The sequence below is a fragment of the Brassica oleracea genome, chromosome C9 (assembly GCF_000695525.1).
Source record: "Brassica oleracea var. oleracea cultivar TO1000 chromosome C9, BOL, whole genome shotgun sequence".
In the NCBI taxonomy this organism is placed as follows: Eukaryota; Viridiplantae; Streptophyta; class Magnoliopsida; order Brassicales; family Brassicaceae; genus Brassica; species Brassica oleracea.
Genome location: NC_027756.1, coordinates 3,728,753 through 3,752,150, shown reverse-complemented (window position 1 = coordinate 3,752,150; position 23,398 = coordinate 3,728,753). Strand labels below are relative to the sequence as shown.

At 37.2% G+C, this 23,398-nt stretch overlaps 6 protein-coding genes and 1 long non-coding RNA gene across 8 annotated transcripts; 5 read left to right on the top strand and 2 right to left on the bottom strand.

Moving 5' to 3' along the window:
- Positions 1-70: 70 nt before the first annotated feature.
- On the bottom strand, positions 71-5,905 carry LOC106318360 (U2 snRNP-associated SURP motif-containing protein). 2 transcript variants are annotated; one of them, XM_013756297.1, is made up of 17 exons: positions 5,735-5,905; positions 5,512-5,641; positions 5,310-5,355; positions 5,011-5,071; positions 4,776-4,910; positions 4,539-4,655; positions 4,267-4,432; positions 3,610-3,722; positions 3,389-3,463; positions 2,796-3,017; positions 2,645-2,703; positions 2,478-2,562; positions 2,252-2,389; positions 1,792-2,016; positions 1,001-1,707; positions 704-867; positions 71-613 (listed from the first exon to the last, which is right to left on the bottom strand). In XM_013756297.1, exons 1-17 carry the CDS (start codon positions 5,807-5,809, stop codon positions 318-320), a joined length of 2,814 nt encoding a protein of 937 aa, XP_013611751.1. In that variant the 5' UTR covers positions 5,810-5,905; the 3' UTR covers positions 71-317. The 2 variants fall into 2 exon arrangements, with proteins under 2 accessions (XP_013611751.1, XP_013611752.1); XM_013756298.1 differs by lacking the exons at positions 5,310-5,355; positions 5,735-5,905.
- Positions 5,906-6,585: 680 nt separating this feature from the next.
- On the top strand, positions 6,586-8,146 carry LOC106315843 (nuclear nucleic acid-binding protein C1D-like). Its single transcript, XM_013753671.1, has 5 exons — positions 6,586-6,846; positions 6,919-6,974; positions 7,094-7,148; positions 7,655-7,735; positions 7,818-8,146. Exons 1-5 carry the CDS (start codon positions 6,621-6,623, stop codon positions 8,054-8,056), a joined length of 657 nt encoding a protein of 218 aa, XP_013609125.1. The 5' UTR covers positions 6,586-6,620; the 3' UTR covers positions 8,057-8,146.
- Positions 8,147-8,177: 31 nt separating this feature from the next.
- Positions 8,178-8,932, bottom strand: LOC106315845 (early nodulin-like protein 3). Its single transcript, XM_013753672.1, has 2 exons — positions 8,653-8,932; positions 8,178-8,574 (listed from the first exon to the last, which is right to left on the bottom strand). Exons 1-2 carry the CDS (start codon positions 8,840-8,842, stop codon positions 8,210-8,212), a joined length of 555 nt encoding a protein of 184 aa, XP_013609126.1. The 5' UTR covers positions 8,843-8,932; the 3' UTR covers positions 8,178-8,209.
- Positions 8,933-9,741: 809 nt separating this feature from the next.
- On the top strand, positions 9,742-11,724 carry LOC106317169 (cytochrome P450 71B13-like). The gene is made up of 3 exons (XM_013755022.1): positions 9,742-9,817; positions 10,152-11,035; positions 11,110-11,724. Exons 2-3 carry the CDS (start codon positions 10,160-10,162, stop codon positions 11,722-11,724), a joined length of 1,491 nt encoding a protein of 496 aa, XP_013610476.1. The 5' UTR covers positions 9,742-9,817; positions 10,152-10,159.
- A 2,646-nt stretch (positions 11,725-14,370) lies between these two features.
- Positions 14,371-18,907, top strand: LOC106313145 (transcription initiation factor TFIID subunit 5). Its single transcript, XM_013750888.1, has 19 exons — positions 14,371-14,543; positions 14,707-14,788; positions 14,872-14,950; positions 15,030-15,127; positions 15,220-15,276; positions 15,400-15,487; positions 15,578-15,687; positions 15,815-15,922; positions 16,004-16,155; positions 16,331-16,441; positions 16,516-16,585; positions 16,675-16,711; positions 16,870-17,025; positions 17,116-17,192; positions 17,284-17,400; positions 17,803-18,068; positions 18,245-18,340; positions 18,436-18,508; positions 18,630-18,907. Exons 1-19 carry the CDS (start codon positions 14,371-14,373, stop codon positions 18,684-18,686), a joined length of 2,007 nt encoding a protein of 668 aa, XP_013606342.1. The 3' UTR covers positions 18,687-18,907.
- Positions 18,908-21,200: 2,293 nt separating this feature from the next.
- Positions 21,201-22,236, top strand: LOC106316669 (zinc finger protein 3-like). Its single transcript, XM_013754552.1, has one exon. It carries the CDS (start codon positions 21,371-21,373, stop codon positions 22,124-22,126), a length of 756 nt encoding a protein of 251 aa, XP_013610006.1. The 5' UTR covers positions 21,201-21,370; the 3' UTR covers positions 22,127-22,236.
- A 521-nt stretch (positions 22,237-22,757) lies between these two features.
- On the top strand, positions 22,758-23,260 carry LOC106316838. The gene is made up of 2 exons (XR_001264991.1): positions 22,758-23,056; positions 23,143-23,260. It is a non-coding gene; the product is annotated as an uncharacterized LOC106316838 (long non-coding RNA).
- Positions 23,261-23,398: the final 138 nt, after the last annotated feature.

Sequence of the window (23,398 nt, the reverse complement as noted above, 5' to 3'; positions counted from 1 at the left end):
GTTAAAACATTATCTAATTTGAAAAAAAAATATGAAGCACAAGGGAGTAGTGTTTCAGAAATGGTTGCGATGCTTGGAAGTAGCAATTAATTTAACCTGTTGAAAATAAATGTGTTTCCAAAATATTTATAACTGCAGAAGAAACAATGAGTGAGAAATCTTAGAAATTGGGGATGGAGCACACAATTACAAGCTGTGTCTGAGAATGAGTTCTACATATCTTCTGGGTTCAGAAACACAGAAGGGTTGAAAATTCGAAATTTTATCATAGGAACAGTGCTTCATGCAGAGAACAAACCATGCGGCTGAAGGAACAATCATCTTCTCGTGCCTCGTCTGCGCCACTCCCTGTCTCTCTCTCTGCTTTTATCATGATCGTCTCGCTCGTGGCTTAAACTCTTTTCACGTCGGTCTCGATCTCTGTTCAAATCATGTTGCCTATCTCTGTCTCTGAGTCTCCCCCTGTCCCTGTCTCGGTCCAAGTCATGATCTCTCTCCCTTGTTGATGATTTCCTTGGTGGACTTGCGCTCTGGTTTTCCCCACGCTGTCGCTTTTTAGACGATTCCCGAGAATCTTCAGGAGGCCTCTCCTTCCGCTCTACAGTTGATTTCTCTGCAGTTGAAAAGTGTTAAAATTTGCATGAGGAACGAACATGAACACGCCCATGTCCTGGAGTTACTATCAAGTGCAAGTATAACTTACTATTTTTGTTGCCCTCGTTAGATCCTGTTAAGCCATAATCAACTTCAAGCCTCCTTCGTTTGATTTCAACTTTTTTCTCTATCTCCTCGGAGTTTTTCATCCCCTGTTCCTCGAGAGTTTCACGATACTCTATCAACGCAACTTCTATGCGTCTCCGCTTTTGTCTGCATTACAAGAAAAAAACAGAGTAAGTAAGTAGCCTATTGAGCTTCGAAGCACCAATACGAAGCAATAATGCAAATTGGTATCTTAATATCCATCCTAAAATATTTTCAGAAGTAGATGAAGTGATAAAACCTTTGTTCCTCGTCCATTCCATTGTCAGGTTGGGTACGAACACGATCACTATCCTTGAGATCCTCGTCATCAGCCTTAAAAGTTATCCCACCAGCATTGCCGCTTCCCGGAGAGTAGTTCTTCTGTTGTTCATCGTCAGCTTCGTCATCCTCCTTAGCCCATTTTGAAGCTGTCAATAGGAGGTCACTCTTCTCCTTTCCCACAAAGGCTTTCAGCTCAGGCTGAGGGATTGGTATTGTCGTGGTCAGACTCATAGGCTCTTTCATTTCAACCTCAGTCACATTCCTAACTTCTTCCCAAGTTGAATGGTCTTGCTGCGGATACTTTGAAATTTCATCCGCTACTTCATATCCACGTTGTTTCTCTGTGTCTTCAAGGCTCAGTAGCCGAGCAACCATCACTACTCTACCCCCTACAAGAGACAGTCCATTGTGTCGGCAGCGTCTTTCAAGCTCAGAAATTGGTAAATCCATCAGCTCTTGCCTTGCACCCTCTTTGCCTATTGCCAGTGCACTATCTGGATAACCAATATCGCTGATATCATTGTAACCTTTCTTCTCTATCTCTGGTGCATCGCCGCAGATAGAATGAAATGAGGTAACACCAGAGATTCCCGAACGAAGAAATGTTGTACGTAGTCCAGATATGTATGCATCTGAAAAGAGAAACCAATCCGCCCATACTTGCAGAACTTTGAGAACCCGTTCCTGCAAAGGGTTCGAATGAGTTTAAAACAGAGATTCATACGGCAAAGAAATATCATCAAAGATTAATTTTCTTTCTGACAGTACTTTTAGAGCCTCAGCAGTAATTCTTCCAGTTATGCTCCGGTAAAGATCATTGAAGCTTTCCATTATATCGGGAAGTGTTGCTTCGAACTTGGTTCGGTATGCAGATGCATTTTTAACAGGTGCGCTGCTATTATGAAGAATATCAGACACAAGCAGGAGTCTAGCAACTTTAGTTGGAATTGATGTCTCTTTTAGTGTCAGGGACTCCGTCAGAACTTCAACAACCTGTGGGATTAATAAACAGGAAATGACGTCTGAATATCTATTTACTAACGATAATTATGCTCAGAGATTCAATGAGATCATTGAGATGTGTCGAAGAAAGAATGTATAATGCCTCTTTTAGATGTATAGTGCAAATTAAGAGATTATAACATATCAGAAGCTTCTGAAGGATATCTATGAAGCATATGATGTCTGTAAATCTAAATATAACAACAGAATTCGGAACAAATAATACCTCTCCAGCTGCATCTGCATTATCTAAAGCGAAGCCCATAGCTTCTTTTATTTGGCTCCTTTCTAGAGTTAGAGCACGCAACATGTCCTCGAAGTCATCCCTTTGAGGATCCGTCAGAGGCCTCTCAACTTCCGCACGCTGTAAAATTTACCAGTGTAAGGTCTCCCGCTATAGTATAGAACAAAAGATGAGAAAAAAATCAGAAGTGAGACTGCAAGACGATTACCCTGCTTCTTCCCGCTGCATATGTGCTTGTCGACTCTTTTTCATGCTCCAGGCTCTTATTTACAGGTAGTGGTGGTGGTATCCATCTGCAATAAAAGTAAAAGACAGTGTTAAATCAATACAAGGGAAACCCAGCCGAACACCAGAATCAGTTTCAAGCTTTAATACCTTCCACTACCAGTTATCATGATATACGGCTCTGTTCTCCACCTTTGAAGTGTATCACCCTAAACAATGCAAACATATTCATCAGCTTATGACAATGTAAAGCTTAAGGAGAATCTAAGATATACTTAGCTGCAAAGTATTTAAAACATACCTGAGCAAAAGAATAGAGTCTCCAGACGTAGTAAGTATGCTCCTTTGATCCCAGCTCAAACAAGAAACTAAAGAGTGGATTCCCACGGCCCCTCTCCATGATAGCTTGTTCAAACGCACATTCACCATCCAGAACATAGAGAGCCATTGTATCAATCACATGTCTAAGGTGCTCGTTCTCAGGTGTAACAACAGTGATATCCGGAACATTGGGGGTAAGAAACTGTGAAAGGAATTCCATGCAAGAGATGTACATTTGAAGTAAGATTATTAAAAAGGGTAATTGGTAAGAATGTCTTCAATTACAGGTGCCATATCAGCAAGTTAGTCAAACCAGTATCACTACAAATAAGAGAAGCATCAAGTACTAAGAAATGTCGAGTATATGGGGACTGGTTTGGAGCCTTTTGGAGATTTGAGAGAGTAGAGGATGTATCAGAATTCAACCCTAGTTAGTTCCTTCGTTCTATGTTCTAAGTCACTTTAAGAAACAGAGGTTATATATTTGACCATAAAGTAATTCAAGTACTCCTCGAATATCATATAAAACTTCTGAAGGACCAATTCAAGCCATGTAGAGTCAAGTTTACATACCAGCTCAGAGTTTTGAGTTGGAACAGAAGTTATTATTGGTGGACCCGATTGACCAGAAAAAATCAAGTTGCAGCCCTGCCAATGAAAATATATGAAATATTAGAGTGACAATTAATTAATATAAAACTGGCAGTATGGAAATATACGAATCCCCATTCATAGGTTATATAGGATAAAAGAAGAAATGTATCTCAAAGAGTAGCACATGATGCATCACAGACCTCCTTACTACGAATAGCCATATGTCCAGGTGGTGGAGCGGGTAATGCTTGTGATGGTAGAGAAACCGCTTTACCCCAACCAATCTTCAATTCATAATCGTACACGATGATCCCTGTAAAATTAGTATCTCCTTCATAAGTTTCTATAAATTGTCACATGCAATTAGGATGTTCAGCTAATACAAAACCAGTAGACCATAGACTAGTAAAAAATGCCAGCAGGATCATTATTTTCCTACATTTACTAACCAGTGGGTAAGTTGTATCGATCAAGAAAGAAAAGACAACAACACAAAACAGTAATACTGAAGAACGAAGAGACGGAAGAAATTGCATCAATGAAGAAAGAAAAGCCAAGGCAACAAAAGCTAGGTAGTAATAAGGACTAAAACTGAATGGCAATGCATGCCTTGTATTGAATTTTGGTTACACAATGACGTAGAATTTACACTTACGAAACCAATCAAATATTTTTGACTTAAAGTAGTCAAAATAGGCTATTGAAATAGTATAGAACCTAGAAACGTTTCTTGTACAATGATCCATTTTAAGCTTTTCTATCATACATTACACACGTTGGCATGTTGCCCCTACCTATCAATTGATCTCTAGGCCAGGATACAATAGATAGTTCTAGAGAGAAGAAGGCTAGCTAACCTTGCATTTCATCTTTTGCAGCTTGTCCATCAGCTCTATGCATGAAGGAAACAAACCCACAGTTTCTTTGTCGCCTCTTCTCCTCATCTGTTCTTGGCCACATAATCTTGACACTAGCTATGGGCCCAAATCTTCCAAACGTGCGCAAAAGGAAGTTCTCATCAACCTATTTGAGCATAAAGACCACATCTCAAAAATATAAGTCAAGGACGCATACAATAAAATATTGGCGAGAGAATACAGTACATAAATTCATGTAAGAATAAAAATACCTTTGGGGATAGATTGCCAACATACAAATTTGTAGTTTGTGGGTCACCATCATCAAACGATCCTACCCTTCCAGTGGGATCAAAATCATCAGGTAGCTCATCAAAGCGGCTAGTAGGCTGAAGATAGAATAAATTTTAAGTACAAAATGCAGAACATATCTCTCCTAAAAACAGTTCAGGGTTACCCTGAAAGCAGAAAACAGATGAAAAGAGCACAAGACAATGATGATGACTAACCGAGCTATCGCCCTGACGGTCACGATCCTGGTTACGTCTTTCCCTCATTTCTTGTTCACGTTTCAGCTCCTCCATGAAATTATCTATGTTTCGAGTCTTTCCCTTATCTCTCTCCTTAGGTCTCTCCTCCTCCCTCTACAAAGTTGAGAAAAACAAAATTACAACTAACCCATTGCTGCTTCAAAGCACCAAACCGATTAAAAAGAAATACAGTGAAAATAGGCTTGCTACTGACCTTCCTCTCTGTTTCTTTACCCTTAGATGCCATTGGTGGAGGAAGAAAAGAGGGCACATACCTGCACAGATTACGCGAAAGATAATATACAATATCACACAAAAACTTCAACTTCTTTTCAAGCAATCCCAATAAAACTATTCCTAAGATCCACAGCGTTTATCACATGACAGATGGTAATATTCTACCCAACCACATCAAACGTTTTAAACGCATCAGAAAGTTCAAACTCTTTCTGTTTATGATGGCATTGCAAGGTTGATTCATATCAATCAAAAGCAATCAGATAACCACTTTACCTACTTCCCTTCTTTGAAACCGAACCCCCATCTTTGGACTTTTCACCTGCCATCCGCGAACGCATAGAAAAAAAAGGTCCATACTCTTATTAATGTGTTCTCAATATAAACAAAGTTCTAACCATTTTTGACACCATCTAAAAAGAAAGCACACAAAGCAATGTAACAAACAAGTTAAAAGCTATATAGCCTTTTTTTTTACCTTCGGAATCAGCTTTAGGCTTGTCGCCGGGGTTAATAGTGCCGCCTCGAACAAAAGTCTTGGTCCCACTCTCCCCTTGAAACGACTCCACGAACTCCTGATAGAGACGCGCCGTCTCATCCTCAGCTTTCTGCGTTTTTAAAATTGGATCGATTAATCAATCAATCAATCAATCTACTACTCATCGGAACTGAATTTGCTTGCGAAAGAGAGATTGACGAACCTTCTTCCTGGCTTCTTCCTCCTCCTTGTGTTTCTGGAACGGCGTTTTCTTACGGGTGATCGAGAACGAGCTCATCTTTCAGCTGCTACGGAGATTGTGGATTCTGAATCGGAGCTAGGGTTTGAGGGGAATCGAGAACGATCAGGGAAGCACGTGAGCACTCAGGAGGACAAGCGGATACCAAGGTTAAGAAAATTGGGATATAAATCGCTTTAATTTCATTTAAATATTTTTCTGTCAATTTACGACAAGTAATTATCCTTTCAAACAAGTTATTAAAAACTACGTAAATTAATTTGTAGACTCATCAAAATTACTCAATCGATCTAACTATTAAAAAAACATATTTTCAATTAAATAAATATTCAAATTGCTTAAATAATTGAAATTAACCGATATTTTTTTTCAAAACTAATTTTTTTATTGAAAGGTTTTTTTGAGAAATTATCATAGTTTTTATATATCTAGAGTTCATAATTTCTATTGATTCTTTAGTTAAAATAGAACATGAGATGTATTATTTTCTATATAAGTTAAATATGATAATATAAGCTAATTTTCTTATCAATAAAAATCTGATTGAATAAAATTGATACTTGAAAAAAAAATAAAAAAAATTAAAAATTAAATTATATGCTGTTACAAGAAATATATTAACTTAAATCCAGTTTTTACACATTTAAATAATGTAATAACAATAGAAATAATTCAACAGAAAATTATTTTAAAAGCATTTTCATTCTCAAGGCCCAAGAACAGCCGAAAAAAAAACGCAACGGCCTTAAAAGTGTTTCGGCCCTTCAACGGCCCACGTTTGACTGAGTTTGACACCATCTTTGATAATGCTGACGCCATTCTCTCGGAGTGTGTAATTCCAATTCTCGGTATGGAAGGAGGTGGAGGAGGAAGTAGAAGCGCCGCCGCGGGAGTTGTCCCGGAGTCAGCTATGGAGGCTGTGAAACAAACTCTATCCCACCTCGAGGAACTGAAACGGCAGCTCGAGCAGATGATGACGTCTTTAGCTAAGCCAGAGGCTCTTTCCCAAATGCAGCCACTGCAGAGGGCTAAGACTATGTACTTTCTAGCCGAATCCACCACAACGATTTTCACTCGTAAAACCCTCTTTCTCCCTTCTTCTTTCTTGTTAATCCGTAAAGTTTGTTCATTTTGAGATGGTTTTCCAGTGAGGCTGAGGTGTGCTGGTGTTAACCCCGATGATCATCGTGTGAAATCTGAAATTGTATGTGTAAAGTTCGTGTCTTTAATCAAATTGGTGTTTGTAGAGAGTCTATGCGTTTGCAAATGCAAATCAAAAAGGCATCTTTTTGGTTGTTATGTTGATGGTAGTATTGTTTTCAGGAGAGGCTAAACGTTTACAGAGACAAGTTGCAGCGGTGTATGGATCGAAGTAAAGGTAAAGATCAAAACTTGTTTACCTGTGACTGTTGAATTGGGTATTTAAGTTTGTTTTAACCTTTTACTGTTGGGACTATGTATCCGAGTATATGTGCTTGTTAGTTTCCTTCAGTTTTAAGTCTTAATTGTAACCTCTTCGTTGAATGATTCTTTATTGCACACACCAGTCTTAAATGCATGGCAGTACCAACAATGTCATCAACTTTGTATAGTCTATTGAAATCAAAGAAACTGCTTTGTTGGTATTTTCTATGTATATCGCTTTTCCCCTTTTTTTTCCTTTTGAGCAATTTCTATCCTCAAATGGATTGATATTTCAACTTTGTTTCCGACAAGAAGCACTTCCTTCTATAAAACTTATTTGATTTGAATCTATTTGTTCTCGTCTACTATCTGAAGTTGTGTGGGGGAGGGGGGAGCTGGAATGCTACCTTTCAATGTCTTTATCCACTAAACCACTAGATGATCCCTTTTCCCTTATATGTTTCTCTGTGTTTATCGTAGAACCGTTGCGTCAGACTACAGTCTTAAACCGTCAGGCAGCTACACGTTTCATCGAACACTCTTTGCCTGATCTTACATCTGGTAACCTTTCATACAGTTTTTGCTCTTATTTTCTCCTTTATATATCCATGTTTCTCTCATAATCGTTGGTAAATGAATGCAGCTCAAAAGCAAAACATCAGAGACCTGAGTATAGGAGAGAAATCAAGTATGACATATTCAGCAACAACTGCGAAAAAGAGGAAATGCCAATCAGATGAGAAACAGTCTGTTCAGTCAGCTGCAAAGGAGTTTCTTGAAAAGGCAGCTCGTGAGCTTAATAATGGTGACAATGAAGATGGTTTGAAGGGCCCTCTAATGGCAGCAGCCGATGGTTCAAATGATGCTGTTTCCAATAGTTAGGGACGATGTATGTTGTACATTGCCATTATGGTTAGCAAGAAGCTTTTCATCTAGTATATATTCAGAATAGCCAAACGAATTTTAAAACAATCTCATAGATGAAAGAATCTATAAGCAGAGATGGAATCTAAACAAAAGTCTATATAGGTAAACTCAGACCAAAACGATTGCTAATCCAACAAATCCCAAAACCCCAACTCTACTAGTCAGAGAAGAAGCAGAACCAGTTGCAGGAGGAACAGCTTGAGCTTCCAAAAGAGCAGGAGAAGGTGCAGGAGAAGGAGCAGAGCCCCCAGTGAAGAAACCACCACGAGATGACATGACAACAATGTGGAGCTTCTCGCCTTGGACACAGTTGCTCTTAGAGCCACTGATGAAGAAGAAAGGTCCAGATCTCTCTAGCTTCACCTTAGTGTCTCCATTGCTGTAGCTAGCTACTGGGTTTGTGGTGTTGCAGTTAATGTACGCATCTTTTGTCACTTGCAGAACCGAATCCTTCTCCCCATCGTACTTCCACACTGTCCACAAATTGCATAAACACACAATCACAAAGAGTTTCAGAAGTTTGAAAACCAAGATTTTGCAAAAAAACTCACCGAGAGAGTCTCCAACATGAAACCGCAAACTCTCAGCCCATTTGTTGAGTGAATCAGAGGGTGAGGAAGGGATTTTCCAAGCAGTGTGTTTGCCTCCGACCAGAATTTCTTTGCAACAGGAGAGATCAGCCAACAATAACAAGAAGAAGGATAATAGACAGGAAGTATCAACAAGAGTTATCTTAGCCATTATAGTTAAGTTGTGTATGAGACTGATGTGGTTTTATTTGAACTATGTTGTGAATGAATGATTGGGTTTGCATATATAGAAGAAGAAACTAGCCGTTAGAAGTTAATGGTGTTTGCTGCTGCTCCCAACAGTTATTTAAAATGGTCTCTCTGTTGGGACCGGGAGAAATTAAAGTCTATAGCAAAAGAGGGTATAAATTAAATGTTTCGTTAATGATTCTCATGGTTTTAGTCACACTACCACGAATCTGTGAATCAAACAATTGGATAAGAGGGTATTCATATTCTTGATTTTCCTCCTATTTTGCTCACTAATTTGACTACTTAACTCTAAATATAAAATTACTTTGATGAACTAATCTAGACGTTAGCAAATTAAAACATATCTCAGTTTTGGAACTAATTAAAGTAAAGATGAAATATATGTGGTCTAGCAGATTACACGATATTAACTATATTTTTTAAAGAAAAAAATCGTCAAAATAGCCTAGTCACTAATTCTATGTGTCACACTATAAGTTATATCCGGCTGTAGCATATAGATAAAACCAAAAAATCTATGCCAGCTCCTCGAAAAAAAAAACTATACCATTTGAAAATAGGTTAGTCATTAATTCATTAATTCTACGTGTAATACTATTATTATATCGGGCTTTATCCCGTATATATAACCAACAAAATTTATGTCAGTTCATGAGAAAAAGAAGAAAACTATACTATTTGAAAATGTTATACAATAACAAGTGGATCGCTAAATCTTTGATGCCAATCTCAAATAGATAATAGTGGTGACGAACAGCTCTCTACGTGTAACAAGAACCTCCTGCTGCGTGTAACACAAGCACACAACCTCCGTACATATATATGTTGCCACCACCTGATGCATGTAACACAATCACCCCACAACAAAGTAAAGATAAATACTCTATCTCGCTCGCTCCTCTAAAATCTTCAGCATAAAGTATAAGACTTTAAGGTAATCTTACCGAACTCAGTCTCTCTATCTATATTATGTCTCAATACTGTAGAAGAAACGCTTGGTTTCTCGAGTATTTTAAGCATATATGTATGTGTGTCCTCCTTCCCATGTCTGAGTGTTATAATAAAATTCAGAATCATCTGATGTTGACGCACGGCTAGAGTGATGCTTGGTGGTTCTAGTTCTGTCTTTTAATTCACATAACATGCTTTTTTAGTTGTTTTTTCAAATCCACTTAATAGCATGCTTATTTTGTGTATCTATCACTAAACTTTTTTTATATTTCTATGAAGATCAACTGACTTTGTATAAACTGTCCCTTTTTGTGTAGGAGGCAAGATGATTATGTGGTATATCATTGTTGCTGTCGTCATCTTTGCATCGTTACTCGTTGCAAGGAACATGAGAAAGAACAAGAAGAATCTACCTCCTGGACCACCAAGACTTCCTATAATTGGAAACTTGCACCAACTAGGATCCAAGCCCCAACGTTCGATGCTCGAACTATCTGGAAAGTATGGACCTCTCATGTCTCTCAAGTTTGGAAACGTGCCTACCGTCGTGGCGTCATCTCCAGAGACGGTGAAGGATGTCTTAAGAACATTCGACGCAGATTGTTGTTCGCGACCGTACTTGACGTATGCCGCAAGAGTTTCATACAACTTAAACGACCTAGCCTTTTCTCCTTATAGCAAGTACTGGAGGGAAGTACGGAAGATGACGGTTCTTGAGCTCTACACGGCGAAAAGGGTGCAATCGTTTCGGCATATAAGAGAAGAAGAAGTTGCTTCCTTGGTCGAGTTCGTGAAGGAGTCTGCTTCATTGGGGAACAAGGTTAACTTGAGCAACACGTTAATGAAACTGTCTGGAAGTGTGATATGCAGAGTAGGGTTTGGGATAAATCTCAAAGGGAGCAAACTCGAGGACACGTACGAGGAAGTCATTCGAGAAACCATGGAGGTGTTGGGGAGCTTCGCAGCAGCTGATTACCTCCCTATCATTGGTCGAATCATCGATAGGGTCACGGGGTTACATAGCAAATGTGAGAAGGTTTATAAGGCAATGGATGCATTTTTCGAACATTCTATAAAGCAACATATGGAAGATGAGAGTCTTAAAGATGATATCATTGCCTTGCTTCTCAAAATGGAAAGGGGAGAGGCTGAACTTGGAGAGTATCGACTTACTAGAAACCACACCAAAGGGATTCTTCTAGTAAGTAATGTAACTTCATTCTTCACTTGTTGTATAAAGTGATTTATTAATCTTGTCTTTTTCTTTTATTACAGAATGTTCTTATTGCTGGAATAGACACTTCTGGCCACACAATAACATGGGCGATGACACACATGATCACAAACCCAAGAGTTTTAAAGAAAGCACAAGCCGAGGTAAGAGAAGTGATCAAAAACAAAGACAATATCACAGAAGAAGATATAGAACAACTCGAGTATCTCAAAATGGTGGTTAAAGAGACGGTAAGGATCAACCCACTTGTACCACTTCTAATCCCAAGAGAGGCTTCAAAGGATATAAAGATCGCGGGTTACGATGTTCCTAAGAAAACATGGATCCATGTCAACATTTGGGGTGTTCATAGGAATCCAAACGTTTGGAATGATCCAGAAGCATTCATCCCCGAGAGGTTCTTGGACAATGAGATTGACTACAAGGGTTTGAACTTTGAGTTGTTGCCGTTTGGTAGCGGAAGGAGGATGTGTCCTGGTATGGGGATGGGTATGGCTTTGGCACACTTGACTCTTATCAACCTTCTTTATCGATTTGATTGGAAGCTTCCAGAAGGGATGGAGATAGAAGATGTTGATCTTGAAGAATCGTATGGGCTTGTGTCTCCTAAGAAAGTTCCGCTTCAGCTTGTCCCGGTCCTTACTCAGTGGAGTTAATGTTATCCTTGGTTTTATATAGTTCAAGATATATGTAACCTAAATAACTATATATCATTTGTAAATCCATCGTTTAGCACCTTGTTTTTATATACTAGTTCAAGATGTAACCTATATAACTATTATATGTATATGCATCGTTTAGCACATTGTCTTTGATAACTACGCAACTTTCCCTGACCGTTACTTATGGTTCTAACTAGTCTATCAAATGAATGAAATACAAGTATTTTGCTGAATGATCACAAATAATGTATAACATGACTAATTGACTAACACTATAGTTGTATAAAAACTTATAGTCATCTAAATTCAATTAGATTTTTAGCTAAGAAGCCTCTCTAGATTCTTCACCATTACAGAAGAAACATTTTGGCCCCCTAATTTTTTTTTTTTTTTTTGGGGTCAAACTGCTCCCTAATTTCTAATTTGAGTTCTTCCTAGACCACTGGTGAGAGTGAAAGACTTGAGACCTTTAATAGCTGAGTGTATTTTTTCCATAGTTTTTTTATGAATATGTTATATATGATAATTTATTTTTCACATTTAAATGTTAATTATATAATTAAATTAATGTTTATATAGTTTAATAGCCAAAGAGAAATCTATACTGGAAGTAAATTTGACTGGGCCACAAATTGGCCATTTAAAACAGGCCTAGAAAAGGCTTGTATATGAGACTGATGTTGTGTATGAAACTGATGTGGTTTTATTTGAACTATGTTGTGAATGAAGGATTGGGTCTATATATATAGAAGAAGAAACTAGCTGTTAGCCTTAGAAGTTAATGGTGTTTGCTGCTGCTCCCAACGGTTATTTAACATGGTATCTCTATTAGGACCGGAAGAAATAAAGTCTATAGCAAAGGGGAGTATAAATTAAATGTTTTGTTAATAATTCTGATGGTTTTAGATTACACTACCATGAATATGTGAATCAAACAATTGGATAAGAGGGTATTCATATTCTTGATTTTCTTCATGTTTTGCTCACTACTTTGATTACGTAGCTCAAAATTACTTTGAAGAATTAATCTTTATGTGAGAGGTTAGTAAACTGAAACATATTTCAGTTTTGGAATTAATTAAAGTAAAGATGAAATATATGATATGTGGTCTAGCAAATCACACGATATTAACTCTATTTTAAAGAAAAAAAAAATCGTCAAAATAACCTAGTCAATAATCCTATGTGTCGCACTATAAGTTATATCCGGTTTTAGCCTATATGTACAACCAAAAAACTTATGCCAGCTCATCGGAAAAAAAAATTATACTGTTTGAAAGTAACTTAGTCATTAATTCTATGTGTCCCATTATTAACACAATGAGATTGACTACAAGGGTTTGAACTTTGAGTTGTTGCCGTTTGGTAGCGGAAGGAGGATGTGTCCTGGTATGGGGATGGGTATGGCTTTGGCACACTTGACTCTTATCAACCTTCTTTATCGATTTGATTGGAAGCTTCCAGAAGGAATGGAGATAGAAGATGTTGATCTTGAAGAATCGTATGGGCTTGTGTCTCCTGAGAAAGTTCCACGTCAACTTGTCCCGGTTCTTACTCAGTGGAGTTAATGCTATCCTTGGTTTTATATAGTTGAAGCACTATGGAACCATATCCCCAAAATTTCATCCCTTAACTCTGAATCTTAAGTCTATATTAGTTAAACGTAGAGTAAAAATACATTTTTACCTTTTAATAAAACTTATTTTGGTCATTTTCTTCATAGAATGCTATTTTTGTGACAAAAACTTAAAAAAGCTATCACAGACAATTTTTCATATTTTAAAATTCGAAAATAACGAGAAATAAAGAAAAAAAGAAAGGTAAAAGTAAAAAAAAAAATCCAAGAATTCAAAATTTATATCTGATAATTTTTTTCTCTCGAAATATATAATTAAATTAATGTTTATGTAGTTTAATACCATCAGGTATCCGTATAGGGAAACACCCTATGATAGCACTAAAAAAGTTTATGTCACAAATATAGATTTTAAGGATCAAAATGACTAAAATATTTCATTAAAGAGGTAAATATACATTTATACCCCTATGGTTAACTAGTCTAAACCTTAAGGTTTATAATTGAGAGATGGGGATTTAAGATTGAGATTTAAAATTTTATAAAATAAAAAATAAATATTAAAAATTTGAAAATAAAATTTTTTAAAATAGTTTCAAAAAGTATTTTCGAATTACAAAAAGAAAATTTAAAAAAATTCAAAAAAAATTCAAAAAAAAGAAAAAATTATAAAAAAGTTCGAATTTGAAAACATATAATCTAAAACAATATAAAAAAATTAACTTTTTTAATTTTTAATTATTTTTTGTTTTTTATTTTTTTTTGTATCTAAGGTATTATGGTCTTTTTACTTATTAAATAAAACATTGCGGTCATTGTTATCTGTTGTGATCAAAACTCGAAAACGGCAGAATTACCCATCGGTATATCTAAACCGGAAGTAAATTTAGTGGGCCAATTAGAACCGGCCCATTAATCAAAAGGCCTTGAGATTACTCGAAATTGCTTCACCAGACCCGAGATTTGACGGAAGGTAAGCAACCAATTGAGAACAGAAGAAGAACTCAGTGAGCGAAAGAGATAGAGAAGAGATTTGAATCGAGAGAGAGGAAGAAAGAAGAAGAATGGATCCAGAGCAAGTAGACGAGTTCGTAATGGGCTACTTGAAGAAGAAGGGCTTCAACAGCGCAGCTAAACAGCTTCAAGAAGCTCTTCACCACAACAATGGTGGCACCTTCAATTCCACGGATTACCATAACGATCCTGAGCTCACCAAGCTCATCCGCTCCTTCTCCCAGTAATCTATCTCCCTTGATTTGGGGAATTTTTGTGTGTGTGTGGGGAATTTGAAACCCTAAGTATTTGTAATGTAAAACTGTTGAGAAATTTTCTATCAATTTATAAGTGATTAGGGGAAGAAATTAAGGGTTTGTTGATGCAATTTGTTTTTTTTTTCGCAGATCAGAGAATGATCCAACTCGGTACCGGGACGGTTACAGCAAACTTAGGTCATGGGCTTATAACTCGTTGGATCTATATAAAGTCAGCATCTTTTCTCCCTTTGGCCATGTTTCTTAGGTCTCATTTTCTAACCGTTAACTGATGAGCTGCTTCGGATTTTGTAGCATGAATTGCTGCGAGTGATGTATCCAGTGTTTATTCATTGTTACATGGACCTGGTTGGTAAAGGGCACACTCAAGAAGGTAACCTTTCAGTTATACAATTCTCAACATTCTGAGTTCTTTTTTCTAAGCATAGGTTTTTTTTTTCCTTGTGTTCCAGCGAGATCCTTCTTCAACAGCTTCCGCAGAGATCATGAAATGATACATTTAAGGGATCTTCAGAAGCTGGAAGGCGTTCTTGTTCCTTCTCATCTAGAGGTTTTTAAAGCTAACCTTTATAATATTGATAAAGGATTCTTTTTTTATTTTTCCTATTTCAACTGTCTTATTATGACCTTGTTTCTTATCAGGAGATGGAGTTTGCTCGTTCTCTTAGACAAAGCAAGGTCAACATCAAGATTTGTCAGGTAAAACTAAAGTGGAAAATGATTACTAGCTGTTGTTACTACTGGCAAATGCTTCGAGGTTTCTGGTCTGATTAATTGGATTCCATGGCTGCGGACTTCTAATGTGCTTGCTTAATGTTGCAGTATTCGTATGATCTGTTGCTTCAGTATCTACATAGGACGGAATCTACTTTAATGCTCGGTATTATTAACGAGCACATCAATTTCCAAGGTAATTGTGTTCCTTTCTCGTATATGTGCCTAAGCATGTAGCAGATATCTGAGTAGTAGACTGAATCCAGCTGTGGGTCATTTGTTACAGTCTACTCGGGACAGCCTAATTCCTCATCTGATGACATAGACGCTGTCACCATTGTTGGAAGTTTTCAGGAGACAGCTGATCACGTCAATCAAAAAGAAATACAGTGGGGAGTATGTATTTTTCTTAAAGCTCCTTACTCTCTCTTTTTTTTCTGGAGGGATAATAGTTTATACCTCATCCCAGCGAAGATCTTATATTTGCGAAGTCACTAACTACAAATGCATTTTTATTTCATAGTTGCTTGAAGACTCGCTGGAAGATCGCCTCGAGAAGACGGGAAGTCTACTGTCTGATTCTGAGAAGGGACAAGGAGAAAGTAAAGACGGGGACATTGATGATAGTAAGGTGATAAGTAGCTTCAACTTAGATAAATAATTTTCTGGACGAAAAGTTCCATATTCACTCGTCAGTTGATACCGTGTTCAGAAAAGATCCAACGAAATTGGAAAGCAAGGCTCTTCCTTAAAAAAGTTAAAGAAGGACAAAGCAGGAAATGCAACAGCAAAAGTTGCACGTCAGGAGACCAGCATAGTATCGCCGGCACCACGTGTGAAACCGGAACTTGCCTTGCCAGTCATGTAATTTCGAATCCCTTACTCATTTTCTTATGTTAGGATTTTATGAAAGAGTAATGAACAGACAATATATATGGACGATGCATGACTGATTAAAGGAGAAAATAAATATAGTAGGTGTGACAAACTAAGCTACTGTAACTTAGATTTTTTTCCATATAAATTTTCTTTATGTCAGGTCAACGGATGTAGAGGAATCCATCCTTGAAGACCTGAGAAACCGTGTGCAGTTGAGTAGTGTTGCAATGCCATCTGTCAGCTTTTATACATTTGTTAATACTCATAACGGGTAATGTCGTCATCTCCTCCTAATGTTTTGCTGTTTATTTGCAACTTGTTGCTCACTCATTTATCGTCCCCCAGGTTAAACTGTGCATCTATATCTCATGATGGTTCTCTGGTTGCTGGTGGGTTCTCAGATTCATCAATAAAGGTTCTTATTCTTGAATGGTTGTATATGTTTCTTTGGTTTTGTTTTTTTACTCTCCGAAATGATGCCTAATTGACGATTATGGTGTTCAGGTCTGGGACATGGCGAAGATAGGACAAGCTGGCAGTGGTATGTTTTTAATGATATTCATTGTGATAACAATTATTTGACATCCGCAATTAAAAAGGATACATTCTTCATACATTTCCCTTGTTCGTTTTGTTGTTTTAATGATTCTTGTTTTTGTTTCCATGAGAAATTATGGACACTAATGCTGTCTGGTTCAGGTGCTTTGCAAGGTGAAAGTGATACAAATGATCAAAACGTTGGACCAAATGGCAGAAGAAATTATACATTATTACTGGGTCACTCAGGGCCAGTTTACTCGGCCACTTTCAGTCCACCTGGAGATTTTGTATTATCTTCTTCAGCAGATACAACGAGTATGTATATGTCTTTCACTCTACATATCCATATACTCCGTCATTAGTTTGGAGTTTTCTTAGTTACCAACCATGTATTCATAAGTGCAGTACGGCTGTGGAGCACACAACTAAATGCCAATCTTGTGTGCTACAAAGGTCACAATTACCCTGTGTGGGATGTCCAGGTATAACTGTTCAATTTTCACACCTTTGTCTTACATTAACTGGAATTTATGAAGAACGGTCATGTATATATATACTCGTTTCATGGTGCAGTTTAGCCCTTTTGGGCATTACTTTGCAAGCTGTTCTCATGATCGCACTGCACGGATTTGGTCAATGGACCGAGTACAACCTCTGCGGATAATGGCAGGGCATCTATCTGATGTTGATGTAAGCGTCTCCCTCATCTTGATCGTTGGGGTTTTAATTTATAGAGTTTAAATAAAAGGGACCGTTTGAGTTATTAATTCATGCACGGCATTAGTTTACTGTGTCACAGTTTAAATGGTTTAGCTAACACTTTGCATTGTTTATTGACTTTTAGTAGCCTTTCATATTTTAATTTGGCCCTGGCAATCATAAGTTACGAATCAACCAGTTTATAGTTTTTTTTTTGAGAAAACTACCAGTTTATAGTTGATTTAGAGATTGTCTTTAAGCTCCTTGAAGTCATAAGGTTACGTTGGATTACTTAACTATTTGGATTGACAGTAATACAAATAAGCGATCTCAGTTTCCATTTGGATAACTATTGATGTGCCTTTCATGTACTTGTCAAAATCCTTGTTTCAGTGTGTACAGTGGCATCCCAATTGTAACTACATTGCAACCGGTTCTAGTGATAAGACGGTTAGACTCTGGGATGTTCAAACAGGAGAATGTGTCAGGATATTCATTGGACACAGGAGCATGGTTTTGTCATTGGCGATGTCTCCAGATGGGAGGTATATGGCCTCTGGTGATGAAGATGGAACTATAATGATGTGGGACCTCTCAACAGCTCGCTGCATCACACCTCTCATGGGCCATAATTCATGTGTATGGAGTCTCTCTTACAGGTGAGACAGCGAGATAAGCAGGAAATTATTTTCTTTTATCACTCAGTTAGGGAGGATTCTCGTTATAGGTTGTGGAGAGAGATATAGGGTCGCTGGGCTTGGTTGGCATAGTGAACCCGCAAACTGCACTTCCAATGATCCAAGAACTACTAACCTGTTTTTTTTTTCTGTTACAGCGGCGAGGGGTCTCTTCTGGCTTCTGGATCTGCGGACTGCACAGTGAAACTGTGGGACGTCACCTCAAGTACCAAATTGACCAAGGCCGAGGAAAAGTGAGTTTTTTACTCCATCCTAAAACTGTATCATTGTTCCCTTTGAATTTTAGTTTGTTTTGTTAAAAATGATTTTATCATTTATTGTTGATCAGAAATGGAAACTCGAACAGACTGCGCTCGCTCAGGACTTTCCCCACCAAGTCCACACCAGTTCACGCTCTCAGAGTAAGTTTGTATTAGAACCAAAGTTCGAGGGCGTGTGCTTAATAGTATTACAAAGTTCTCTGATCAAGCATATGCTAAAACTCTTTTTATTTTTTGTGTGTGTGTGTTTACATTGGTACAGTTTTCTCGGAGAAATCTGCTGTTTGCTGCAGGAGCGCTCGCTAAACCCGCAAGCTGATGGAAAACAATGGTATCTGAGATTTGCTGCTTTTACATTCTTGCAAGCTGTTGTAGATCAGAAAAAATCAGGTGTAGAATAGTCAGTCCTCTTGATACTCTTATCAATATCTCCCAAAAGGTTACTTACTTGTTTATGGCCTTGGCTTGTCATTTCTAAATTCCAAAGATGTTGAGATTCTCGTAGTAAACTACTATGTATGCAATCCAATCCGGAAATCACTTGGAGCATGTTTGGTTTGTAGGATTTTCCAAAAAAAAAAGGAAAAAACCTTTTGAAAGACATTAACTCAAGTTTTGGATGAAGACACCAAAAGTAGACCTGGTTAATATATGATTAGACATTTGTATAATTACATGTTGGGGATGTGTTTCTACATATCTTACATCTTCCCCACTCCGTTTTCTCTTTAACCTTTTTTATTTTCTTTCAGAAACATATAACATATAAAGCTTATATGATGCATATCTAGTCTGTCACAGTCTGCATACTGGGCAACAATAATAAGCTTCGGGCGACTCACATTACTTGCCAGTCCAAAATTCAGATCATTGTATTGCTGTTACAAGCAAGCTAGGGACTTCTTTAACAGAGAGTTAGAGATATAGTACTAGTACTAATATAACTTAGAATATAACATCCCCACCATGTATGCACTATAAGTATAAGCAAAAATAGTGAATTTGCAATTGAAAACTCTGAATCAGCTTTTACCATTTCCGTGTCGGCCATTAGTAACGTTGGACCCACCAAGTATGGTCGCAGATGCCAAACGACAATTACACAATCTAACCATTAGATATTCCATATTCATTACAAGCTAAAGAAAGTACATCCTTTGCTAAATAAGTTTAAGCTAAAGTTTTGGAAATAGTAACTAGTGTATTAGATCATTAAAATTCTATTTTTTTTTTCAAAATGGAGTAAAAGTAAAATTGGAGTAAAATTGGTACAATCCTATTCTATAATGGAGTGATGAAAAAAAAAATATATTACTCCATTTATGGAATGAGATATGGAGCATTTTTTACTCCATATTCAATTTTATTCCATTTTAAAGGAAAATTAAAATGGAATATGGATGGAGATGCATAAGCTTGTTTGTAGTTATAACATAACCCCCAGGCGAAGATGCTGATTAAGAAATCATAATAAAATAACCTTTACTCAGTGCCAAAGTGGGTTTTATGTTGCTGACGTGGTGTTCAAAAGAGAAGTTCTGATTGGTGGAATAAAGCGACTTTCTCCATGCAACCTAGTTGTATTTCATGATAAAATTAAGGGGGAAACCAAACTTTGTATTGACGAATGATCTACAAACCTCTTTAGATGATAAAGAAAGAAGAGCGTGGAAGTTTCATAAATATTTTTTTTCCTTTAACGTTTCACACAAACAAAAGGTTGATCTCTCTCATAAAGAGAAGTTATTCTTTTTTTTCTTTTTGGACAAAAGATAAGTTATTTTTAAGTCATATAGTTCTAGTTAAAGTATCTCACTAAGATACATAATAAAATGGATCACACATAATATTGAAACAGATCTGCCCAAGATTATCATTAATCAAATAAAGAGATTTTCAAACCGATTATCACCCATGTTGTTTGTGTGAGACTCCCGACGATTTCAAGAAAACAACGTTTCCTGGTTATTCTAAGAATCAATAGGTTAATTGTGTTATCGTACATTTTGCTACATCAGGTGGTATCAGAGCTGATGTTTTAGTTTTTTTAATCAAAACTCGATTTTGGAATCATGGAGAATTTGTTCTCGGAAAGTGTGGTTTACAAGATGATATATAATATATTGGTGTAGATCTCCCTGGATGATTTCTTACTAAACACAACTAATTATAAAATGTCAAAAAAGTAATGATAGCAAAATATCCAGGGTGAGGGGCATACACTTGCTTGACTAAATCCGAATAACGCTATATACTCTGTAACTAGTTTGATCTACGGTCTGGTCTCGTAATAGAGAGTACAAAAGAGCAGAAGAAAAAAAGATTGAAGGAAAGACCCACAAGAGAAGCTAGAGGAGACAGAAATGGCCACTTACCACGTGGAGTTACATAAAGTATTCATAAACTGACCTGAAAATAATTTAGATGGTCCATTTCCAGTACATATATATTTTGACATCAATCCTTTAAAAATTATTGTCATTTTACTCTCCTGTCATTTCGTCAGATGTACTAGCTTCATAACTGTTTTGAGCACTGCTTCATTTTTTCAGTTGTCGTTTGTAATCCACTTAAAGAAAATACTGCACATATACCAACTTACCAGTTTCAACTTATTGATCAGGGCCAAGGACTAACCTGATGACCTGTCATGAGGATTGGGTTATTAACGTATATTTATATAAGGTATAAATGTAGATGGCGGAGTTCCAATAAGCTAGCTTTTAAGTGTTTTGTGAAAAGTGTGTGATAGCAAACCAAACCGACCTATCGCTCTCATCTCCATAGTACTTTGGTCCAATACTTGTTATTACAAAAATATCTAAGAAACTGTTTTGCTATTAGGGCATTGTTTTCTTTGTCTATTCCTTTCTAATACCATATACTCCTGCTCCTGTTTACAGATATAAAGCTTCTTTCATACTAGCTATTAATAATAGAAAGAGAGAGAGAAGAAATCATCACTTGGAAAAGAAAAAATAATATGTTCTCTTTTTAGCCCTCATGGACATTTCTAGGGAGAAGCAACTGCCTTCAGATCCCTCTTGCATGGCTTCCTCCACAGCTTTTCCATGTCAAGATTCTCTAAACCAGAGCCAAGAACAGAGTTTTAAAGGTGAAGAAACAGACGTAAATGATTCTACTCAAGAACTCAGTCTCCTCGACTGCATAGACACGAGTATCAATGTTAACCAGAGTTATAACGGGTCGGCTACATCCACGGAACACAAACTATTCTCATGCAACTACTGTCAAAGATCTTTCTATAGCTCACAAGCACTTGGTGGTCACCAAAACGCACACAAGAGAGAGAGGACGTTGGCAAAGAGAGGGCAGCGAATGGCAGCATCAGCTTCGGCTTTTGGACATCCTTACGGTTTCTCTCCAGTTTCTTTCCATGGACAATACAATAACAGGTCTTTGGGGATCCAAGCGCACTCGATGAGCCACAATATAAGTTCATATAACGGGTTTGGTGGTCATATCAACTGGTCAAGACTACCACTTGATCAACAACCAACAATAGGTAAACTTTCTTCAATGGATCATTTTCATTTTCATCATAATCAGCAGCAGCATCAGACGATGATGATGTGCCCTTCAGTAACTTCACGATCCAATAACATGGCTAGATCATCGAGCAACATAGGAAGGAATCTAGTAGGGTCACTGACTCTTGAACAATGGCAAGGAGACGAAGGATTGTTAAGCACAATTCAGGAAGAGAAGCAGAATCTTGACTTATCCCTCAAGCTTTAAATGTCTTTTTCTTGATTCTTGCATTTAGTATATTTTTCTGTGTTTTCATTGATTGTTATCAATTAACACTCTTATGTGTATATGTTCCTGTCTAGTAAAAATATCTAATGTACATCTTTTCACGTATCTACTTAGTCTTGGATTTGTCGACTATACATACATAGTGGATTTCATGTAGACACCCAGCAACAGTGTAAAGCATATGCTGCATATCTAATTCCTAGAACTGGAAAAGAAATGTGTATAAAGGAAAATAGAAGACATTGAGATCTGAGGAAAGATTTGGTTCTATAGTCACAAGAAAAAGGATATAATATTATAATGTCAAAGTTGGTTTACCTAAAAGTTAGAACAATCATTCTTTTTATTTAAAAGTTGCTAACAAGACAGTCAAACAGAACCAAACATCTATTACTATAAAAAATGGTTTTCTCCTCTCAGCCAGCCACCTCAGCATCCAGTTAGATAAATCGACGCAGGATACGGCGATATGTGTCAGGTAAATGATGCTCTGCGTTTCATTAAGTCTTGGCATTGTGGGCTTATGTCGTTGTATGTTACTGGGCTTAAGGACTTGGTCAGACTTCAGGCCCGACGCGAAGAGAAGTGCCTCTAACCCTATTACCAGACGAGAAACGAAGAAGATTGTCTCCCTTCTCCTGCTACGGCGACCATAAAACTTTTCCGATTCTTCCACCATCTGAAACGTTTTGCGTAAAAGCTTCGTGATTAATCACATTGATTCGCTCTCCCACTACGTCGTCTTCAATGCTACGTTTCGATATGATATGCGGCGATCTCCGTATAAATATGTGTGAGTAGTCTTCCCTTTGATCTCATCTTATCTTAGTAACACTAAAATCTCATACTCATCACTTTCAACATGGCTAATACTAGGGTTTTTTTCTCCGATCTGGGTCGGATGTGAATGTAAGTTAGTTTCCAGATTTTCATATTTGTGTTTCTGGATCTTCTCCATGTTTCTTGATACTGATATATCTCTAATCATGTTTCAGTCGACCATGATGCAAGCGACCATGATATATCTCTAATCATAAGTTTTTGCTATCTCCACATCTCTCTGCTACTCATCTCTCTGCTATCTCCACAACTTTCCTAAAGCTTTAGAGAGATCTAAAAATCTCGACAGCCATGGAACCACCAAATCCCTGAGGATTATGATCCAGCCAATCGTATATTTCCTTGGATATTTTCCTTCTTCATATGTGTTGTTATGACTACTTTCTCTGTTTTCTTTGATTGAATTTTGCT